The sequence below is a fragment of the Engraulis encrasicolus genome, chromosome 4 (assembly GCF_034702125.1).
Source record: "Engraulis encrasicolus isolate BLACKSEA-1 chromosome 4, IST_EnEncr_1.0, whole genome shotgun sequence".
Lineage (NCBI taxonomy): Eukaryota > Metazoa > Chordata > Actinopteri > Clupeiformes > Engraulidae > Engraulis > Engraulis encrasicolus.
In genome coordinates this window covers 21,490,484-21,500,483 of record NC_085860.1, presented here as the reverse complement: position 1 = coordinate 21,500,483, position 10,000 = coordinate 21,490,484, and the positions used below count along the sequence as shown (strand labels likewise).

Sequence of the window (10,000 nt, the reverse complement as noted above, 5' to 3'; positions counted from 1 at the left end):
AATATACATGTACTATGCTGTATGTGTTGCTAGAAATAATAAAGTGATACTCCAAGAAGAAGCTATTGCACCCACACACAGTAGATTTTGAAGTCTTGATTCAATACCCATCAATGTGGCCTTGAGAAACATACAGTACATACCTGCGTGACAGCCACTGCCAGCAGTGTGTGTGTGAATGTCAGAGAGAATGGGTAAATGTGAGGCATATACAATGTAAAGCACTTTGAGTGCTCAAAGGAGTGGAAAGGCGCTATATAAATGCTGTCCATTCCACTATTAGATTCACTAATAGAATTTTGAAATGTCGATTCAACACAGAGCATGGAATTTAACACTCCCAATGCTGGTGCTACTCAATTTACTGTGTATTGCATCAACCATACTTTTTTAAACACAGGCGAGAGCAATGGTGTACTTCTTTGTGGTTGGTATACTGTAGCCAGGCCACACCCTCCTAGTGACGCAACACTTTCGGCGTTGCTTCTAGTCAGGCCAAGAGCAATGTAAATATCGTTTCTGATCTCCCTAAAAACGGGAACTCCACCCACTTTGCCGGACACCAGTCAACCAGTAGCAAACCTAGGTTAGGCGGGTCAAACATGTAATTTGGGAACGTTAATTGTTATGGTCTTGGTCAGACCAAGTTTCGAAGAGATTTGAAAGTTGACGATAATTAGGCTAGGTATACTGTATATTTGGGCAGCGATTGGTGCATAAGTTCCCAAACTAGGGGCCGGGGGCCCTCGGGGGGTATGAAGTGTTTCAGAGGCAGAGGGAGGCATTGGTAACATCTGAAAGAATTGTGATTGTGATCTTCATCTTCATGTTCATGTTATTAAATTCCAAGGCTTAAATGATGAATCGTCATTGATTAAACATGGCTGTGCTATTCTAAATATTGAACAGTCAATTTTAGGTGGGTATACTGAAATCCCCATTTTTTTTCAGGTGGGTATACAGCGTATACCTGCGTTCTAGGTAGACTACACCACTGGGCGAGAGTTATCTGTGCTTGTGTTTGTCTATCAGCTCCATCTCTCTCCACACCGAGCATGGAATTTAACACTCAGAATGCTGGTCCTACTCACTCGATAAGTGTTGTTCTTCAGTGGTGGAACAGTCTCCCAGAGGCAGCAAGACTAGCCACATCTTTTTCAGCCTTCAAGAAGCAAGTAGAGACTCTCCTCTTTCGTGACTATCTATTACTTATGCTTGAGCTGCCCTAGTCCCTGGCTAGACTCTTTGACATTGTGTGCATGTGTGTGTACTATATCTAACTTAAAAAAACAAAACTAACCCTACTTTGCATCTGCACTTGTTTTTCTGTATATTTCCTGTGCACTTTGTATCTGCTAGTGATGTTGGCTATGATTATGTCCTCGATTGTAAGTCGCTTTGATAAAAAAGCGCATGCCCATGCCAAAAGCAATGCAATGTAATGTAATGTAATGTAATAAAGGAGTTGAATTCTACAGTGTATTGCATCAACCACTCTTTTTTTAACACATGCATCACTTCCTCTGAGAGTTATTGTATCTGTCCTAGTGCTTGTCTATCAACTCCATCTCTCTCCTTTGAGAGAAAAAAAGGAGAGAAGAGAATAACACACCACATCATTCCTTTGTTTCCCTCCCAGTTTCCATGGTGACGGTGGAGCGCTCAACGCGGTGATTTGGTGTTTAGGCGTGCCCTATTGACCGCTAGCGCTGGGCTCTATGCTAATCACGTACATGCACACACACATGTACAGTACATACACACACACACACACACACACACACACACACACACACACACACACACACACACACACACACACACACACACACACACACACACACACACACACACACACACACACACACGTGTACACACACATGCGAACACGCACGCACGCACGCACGCACACACACACACACACACACACACACACACACACACACACACACACACACACACACACACACAGACACAGTGCTGTGTCCTATGCTAATCACTTCCCGTGCATATCGGCATCACTCGGTTTGGAGCGCAGGGCTTCATGTAGTAGTTTCTCTTTAGCCATCGCAGTACCACTGCCTGGGGCTAACCATTGCACAAACAACACAACACACATACCATACGCATGCTATCATACACAAAAGTGTGCACACACACGCATACACACGTGCAGACACACACACACATACACACATACTCTCACACACACACACACACACACACACACAAACACGCACACGTGCGTGCATGCACAAACACACACACACTCACACCAACACACAATTTCTCCGTCCCTTTCCTTTTTGGTCGCATGATTTCGATTTGAACCTTAAGAATCCTCCACAGCACCTCACAACCTCTCTGTTCGTCTATTTTGCCAATATCTCTGCTGCTTTCTGACCTTCTATTTCTCTCATCTTGATCTCGCTCCAACGCAAGTCTGAGAGAGAAAACAAGTGTGTGATTCTGTTTTTCATTCGCTGTGTGTTTGTGATATTTTATAGTTGAGCTCATGTACCGTAGTCAGTGGAAACCGGTCACTTTCTGTTGGCTTGGGGGGGGGGGGCATCCCTAAGCATATGGTGTTTTTCTTCACCAAATTTGTTTATCTTGGTCTCCTCAGACCACACAACATGGTTCCAGTGATCCATATCCTTGATCTGTTCATCTCTCTAGATAAACAATTTTGCTTTAGATGGTGTCAAGCATGCATGGTGGTAAACAAGTGAGTTTGTTTTTTTTAAAGTTGATCCTCTCAATAGTCATACATTGTAGTGGGACTGACATGGTTTGGGTTTGCATGAATGCTGTCAACCTTGATAATCTGAAATACACCTAAAAGAAACATGCATGTCAACATGCACTGTGACTATTGAAGCAGATCATGATACTCTCCATAGGATTGTATTCAAATCTCATACCAATCAATTTAAGCCAGGTCACTAATCATTGTGTCAAAATGAAATTTCTTTAATGCTCTCCTATGAAAAGATATACTCACAAATCCGCAAAAATGTGAGGGGTGTACTCACTTACGTGATATACTGTAAGCGTGTGAGATATATAATGTAAGTGTGGTATTTATTCTTCTGTGCTTCAAAGGTTCAGCACCAGTGTCCACTAAAGCATTTCCATAATATGGCAAAGATACACTATGTACTGTCACTGCAAAGGAGAGAGGGGAGCTGTTCATTGTGACACACACAGGTAGCCTACCAGATTTCTACGACCCAAGTCTTTACATGCAAACATTTTCATTAACCCTCTGAAAATACACTTTCCAATTACATTAGCTGTCATGTGATACTAGGTATAGGCTATAATCTTTAATTTAATACATCCCTGTAATTACATATTTATGCATATGAGGGTATAAATTATAAACTAATATTCAGCGTGTTCATTATGCCATGCAGTATGAGATGCATGTAAGGAATGGCATTTATTGAAAAGGGTATTAACGGGTCCACTAAGCTATGAGGGCCAATTAATTAATTATTGAATGGATTTGGCCAGTGAGTTATTGAACATAAGCACTGTCATAAAAAATATTTAATGTTACCTCAATGCCTCCTGCCTCTATTCTGCTCTTTCTTGAGGATGACAATGTCCATACTGTTTCTCCCTTCTACAAAGTCCTGATCATATTTCACCAATTTATCACTGTATACAATTAACTATTGCCACAAATTAATGGAAAAAACCTGTCTTGAACTTAAGATGACACTTACAACAGAATAGAATAGAATAGAATAGAATAGAATAGAATAGAATATAATAGAATAAAATAGAGAAGAGTAGAAAAGTAGTGTATCTATAAACATTTGCAATGTAGACAATACACATGCATGCACATGTACATATATTACATGATGTACTGTACACACAATATACATAAGCAATAAACACTACCTATCGTCGCTGTCCAGCAAAAACCACTTATCTCCACTTCTCATTGTTTTTTTATGTATTGATTTATAAAACCACATTTTCTAAAAAAAAATAATCATTGCAACATTAAAGTTGGCTACTGAATTATTTATCATACACATATACCAGGCACGTGCACTCCAATACGGCAGGGGAGGCACGGCCTCACCAGCCCGAGATGATTATGATGAGATGCAGTAAATGTGAATAATAGTTACAATAACAGCTATTGTTTTCGAGCATCTGCACCATAACTACCATTTAAGCAGTGTTTAAACTGTTTCACTCGTTTTCAGTCATTTTTGTGGCCAAAATCGTAATATTTGCCCATTTCATGTCAAATTCCTCCGAATACGGTGAATTTGGGGCAACTCTGAATTTGCCTCACCCCCGGATTGCGCAATCCCTCGTTAACAGGCTTGAGCGCATGCGCCATTTTGCTCGTTCTGTGAATGCAACCTGGTAATATTGTATTAAACGTTTTTATACATTTAATAGAAGTATGTATGGTGTGCCCTCATTTCCTGATAATTTTTTTTACTATTTTCTACGTGTGATTATCATTTCTTTACTCTGAACGCCCACTGAAATATACAGTGGTGAGGCCAGCAGTAGCCTGGCCGCAGACTCCTTCTGGAGTTGAGTCTTGCTGGCCAGTTACGTCATAGCGAATCTGAAATTCACAATACAGTCAGTCGGTGTTGTTGGCTAGCTTGTTCACGTTGACTGCTACAAGTGGATTTCATAAACGAAACTAAGAGCATTCTCAAAGTTGGATTTCCAAGGGGAAAATATGTGATAAAGAATGGAGGACCGACAGAGCTGAAGGGTTGCTACTCAGGTGACCGGTCAGAATAACTACCCGATCATTTCAAAGTGAGTGGTGCAACACTGCAGAAAATATTGTTGTTTCCCCTGTGTCTTGTTTGCAACCGGCGAGAATGTGTGGAAGACCATTCGGGATTCGGGATTCGGGATTTTACGACTTAACAATTTACTAAGGACTAAGGAGCCTCACGAAACAAAAATCCTCGCGGCTACTCATATTCAATGACAAGTTGCTTTGGACGTTTGGGGCGACGTTTGGGGCTTTGGATGAACAGCACCGGCTAAAGTAACGTTAGCATGCACAACGCTAAAGTGAAGGAAAAGAGCGGCGCATGGACCTGATGCACGAGTTCAGGTAAGACAAATTTCCTATGTGTGTGAAGCCTGTGTTTGTGAGACCCGTGGGGAGGTAGAGAATCCGCCGTGATTCTGTCCAGTGTGGTAGCTCTTGTGATGGGCACCGGATTCTCATGTGCCCGGTAACTGTTTGTAAAGTTGAGTACAGGGTACCGTTGAGGTAAATCAAATATACCCGTGTAACAACTAACTACAAGACTCTGATTGAATTCCAAGGTGTAGGCATAACAGAAATGACAGTCCCAAAATATTTGGTGACCATATCGAAGCGTGTGTATAATATCTGTTTACGTTGACATTCGCTTCCTGCCACACCTTTGTCCCACATCGCTTGCTGTAGCCTCGTACAAGTAGATGTAGGCCTATATTTTCACGAGAGTCCAGTTCGTATGACAAAAGCTATCACACCGGTTTGTTCGCCGTGGTGCTCAGTTGGTCTATATGACACCATGTTTTGAATCCTGTGTGTCTTGAGCATCCGCCGTGATGCTCAGGTCTACATTGCTGCTGCTGTGTGTGGTTTATGTGAGATCACTGTTTGAATACTGTGTGTGTGTGTGTGTGTGTTGTGTGTGTGTGTGTGTGTGTGTGTGTGTGTGTGTGTGTGTGTGTGTGTGTGTGTGTGTGTGTGTGTGTGTGTGTGTGAGAGAGCAGTGGGCTGTGAAGGAGCTTACACTCTCCACTACTCTCCCCTCACCTACCCTCCTCTTCTCCCCTCCTTTTCTCCTCTCCTCTCCTCTCCTCTCCTCTCCTCTTCTCTCATCCTCTCCTCTCCTCTCCCCTCCTCTCCTCTCCTCCCCTCTCCTTTCCTCTCCCCCTCTCCTCTCTTCTCTCCTCTTCTCTCTTCCTCTCCTCTCTTTTCCCATCTCCTCTCCTGTCCTCTCTTTTCCCATCTCCTCTCCTCTTCTCTCTTCTCCTCTCCCTCTCATCTCCTCTCCTTGAGCTCCTCTCCTCCTCCTTTCTCCTCTCATCTCTTCTCCTCTCTCTTCTCCCCTCTCCTCCTCTCTCATCTCCTCTCTCCTCTTCTCTCCTCCTCTCCTCTCCCCTCCCCTCCCCTTCTCTCCTCTCCTCTTCTCTCCTCTCCTCGCCACTACTCTCCTCTCCTCTGCTCTGCTGTCCATTGGTGCTGTGTGGTTTATGTGAGACCACTGTTTGAATCCTGTGTGTGTGTGTGTGTGTGTGTGTGTGTGTGTGTGTGTGTGTGTGTGTGTGTGTGTGTGTGTGTGTGTGTGTGTGTGTGTGTGTGTGTGTGTGTGTGTCTGTGTGTGTGTGAGAGAGAGATCTAATAGCATTTTCTCTGCGGAAATGCAGTAAGCTTATGTCAAAATATGTAGGCCTACCTTATGTTAAGAAAGCTGCTATGACATATGGAACTTGTCGGTAGGCCTATTTGGCAATTATTTATTTGAAAATCTGATATTGAAAAAGTTGCCTCACCAGCCATAAATCCCAGTGCACGTCACTGACATATACCCATGGAGACTGACCAGTAGTACTGTCTTTTATTTTATAATTAATAAAGAACGAACATAAAAAACTAAAAATAATAGTGGAGATAAGTGGTTTTTGCTGGACAGCGACGCTATGTAGTATGTGCTGTGTACATGTACTTGGAGGCCACGCACACACACGCACGCACGCACGCACGCACGCACGCACGCACGCACGCACGCACGCACGCACACACACACACACACACACACACACACACACACACACACACACACACACACACACACACACACACACACACACACACACACACACACACACACCTTACCTCCACCCAGTTGCCGTCCACTTCCTGGAATAGGACACAGAAGGGGTCGGACTTGGAGGCCACGTCTCGGTCCAGCAGGTTGGCCCCCACCACGGACAGCTCCACCTTGGTGATGCAGTGCTTGGGGCCGACGGCAGGCCCCGCGTCCGGCCCGGAGCCTAGGGTGTAGGCCATGCAGGCTGGTCTCCCACAACCTGAGGTGAAACAAATACGTATATAGATAAGACCCGACTACATCATAATAACATTGCTATGACTATTACCTAGAGCAGGGATGTGGAGCCTTTTTCATTTGAGGGGCCACTTCAAATTCATGTGAGGGCTGTAAAAGCCGTCTGGCTCTGCCATCCAGTCGGTCTAGGTACTCCCAGTCAAGATTGTTCTCCATTGTGGTACCCAAGTGGTGGAACGGTCTCCCAGAGGCAGCAAGACTAAGCACATCTCTTGCAGCCTTCAAGAAACAACTAAAGACCTTCCTCTATCGAGAGCATCTACTACTAATGCTTGAGCTGGCCTTGCCCCAGGGCAGACTCCTGACATGATGTTTAGTTTAGTTTAGTTTGTGTGTGTGTGTGTACTCGTTATTTACTCTTTATTAAAAAAAGTAATAAAAAAAAAGAAAACAAAACAAAACAAACTAAAAACTAACCCCTCTTTGCAACTGCACTTGTTGTTCTGTATATCTCCTGTGCACTTTGTATTTGCTTGTGATGTTGGCTTGATTATGTCCTCTTTTGAAAGTCGCTTTGGTTATAAAGCGTCTTCCAAATGCAATGTAATGTAATAATAATGTAATGTAATGTAATGTAATGTAAAAGTCCTCAGAGGGTCGTACTCAGAGGCGCATCTTGCTACCAGGCAAGGCAGGCAGCCGCTTGGGGCCCCCAAGCCCCTAGATAGTGAATAACAGCCCATACTGTACTACAGTAGTGGTGATTTTAGTTCAAATGTTCAATTCTTTTGCATTTTCGCTTGGGGCCCCACCTGACCCTAGAATCGCCTCTGGTCGTACTATGAACATAGCGCAGGATTTCCGCCTGCACAAACGGCCCTTGAGACATAGGTTCCTCACCCCTGACCTAGAGTGTAGGCCATGCCGGCTGGTCTCCCACAACCTGAGGGGAACACATACGTATATACGCGTTCGCATATTGAAGTAGCCCCTTTGCGCAGGCTGGTCTCCCACAACCTGAGGGGGAACACATACATGTATACGAGTTCGCATACTGAAGTAGCCTCTTTGCGCCGGCGGGCCCGTTCACTCATTGCTGAAAAGACCCGACTACATCATAATAACATTGCTATGACTATTACCTAGTCTGTTACAATTGCATACTCCCCACACTTGCACCCTATATCTGACCCGAGAGACACATATCAAGTACACAGTGTGCAAATGTATACTGTGGACACTGTGGTCAAAGGACTCGTGTTGCCACAGCATATTATTAACTACTGCTGTTATGCCCACCTTAAAATTAACCACCCTGAGCTCCGTTTCTGAAACAGCATAAGTGTTAGTTTGCAACCACCACCCACCACCATCAAATTCTAAGTATTCATTATGACTGGAAATATAGCACTTTTCATACATGAAAAGGGGGATCTTCTCCATGGTCCGCCATTTTGAATTTCCAAAAAATTTAGCTGAATTTTTAGCTGAAAAAAATGACTGTACTTGGACCATACTAGAAAATATTTGTTTATTACTTAGTAAACTTTCATGTAAAGATCAAATTTGGCAATAGTGAGCCTAGTTTCAATGAGCAGCATAGTTGCAGTAGCCTACCTCTTTTGACCATTTCCTGCACAGTGTCCCTTTAAGCCTCGATCCCTTGCATTGTTATGCCTATGTGTCTGCCTATGTTGTTGGGTTTCCCTGCTGTTCAGCATTTCCCATTCAATATCAAATGTAAAGTAAAGTAATCATTCAATACTTGTCAATATCATCTGTTAAGATATTGAATAAAAACGTATCATCACCAACATCATCATCATCATCATCATCATCACTGTTATGGTTAAATTAGCACTTCCAGTTACTACTCAGAAGAGGGTGGTCAAATAAAGCATAACTAAAAAAAACTTAATCAGAAACAAACAAGAAATGTAAACCAGCACAATCTACAGGTACTGTGCATATATAGTTTTTTAGTGTAATGTAAAGCAGAATGGAGGACAGAAGAAGAAGACATTAGCATGAGGTTAATCATTAGCTCAGGGGGTAGTGTAATACATTATGTAATACATTTGGTAGTTTATTACCAGAATTCATGCTGCCCATTCAGAAATGTTACCTTTTTCACAAAGACTTACCACCACCATCACATTCTAAGCATTAATTCTGATATATTTTTTAACCCGTTCACGTGCAAACATGTGTGACATGTGGATAAACATAACATTTCCATTGCGACAGGTAAGGTTTAGCCCCTTAAATGGGACTTTTAAAAAAAAATATGCGCATTCTGAAACTCTCTATACATGTAAACGAGGCCAAAACCAATGCGTTTTCAAAAATATCTATCTACTGGCCCTGCTGTGGCCTAACGGTTACTGAGTTACTACGCTGGCGACCCGGGTTCGATTCCAGCCCATGTCATTTGCAGATCCACCCCCATCTCTCTCTCCCACTTGCTTTCTGTCACCATCTCCAACTGTCCAAGGCAAAAATGACCTAAAAAGACATGTATCTATACACTGTACTGTAACTATATCTACTGTATATACTACAGTATAACGGCTGCTAAATCAGCAGCTGCCTTGGTAATCTGCCTCACACAGCACACACAGAACTCTGACATCTGGTTTAGCCAATCATGACTCACAGCACTCACAAAAGAGTTCACACATAATATAGAAGTGACCCTGAGACACATGCACACAAACAGATACACAGCGACACACACACACACACACACACACACACACACACACACACACACACACACACACACACACACACACACATAATGTGCACGTGACCGGTTGGACAGCTTCATTATCATACTAACATCAAGAATGTCAATAATACTCTGATACGCTTACGCACACACATATGCACACACACATACATGCACACACACACACACACACACACAC

General features: G+C 43.1%; 1 protein-coding gene across 2 annotated transcripts in view; it reads right to left on the bottom strand.

The window, feature by feature from the left end:
- cpne2 (copine II) overlaps positions 1-10,000 on the bottom strand; it is a 101,010-nt gene that overhangs the window by 77,542 nt on the left and 13,468 nt on the right. For both annotated transcript variants that reach the window (XM_063196880.1, XM_063196879.1), the window contains exon 2: positions 6,899-7,092. In XM_063196880.1, the coding sequence (XP_063052950.1) occupies positions 6,899-7,072 (174 nt within the window). In that variant the 5' untranslated portion in view covers positions 7,073-7,092. The remainder of the gene's footprint in view (positions 1-6,898; positions 7,093-10,000) is intronic.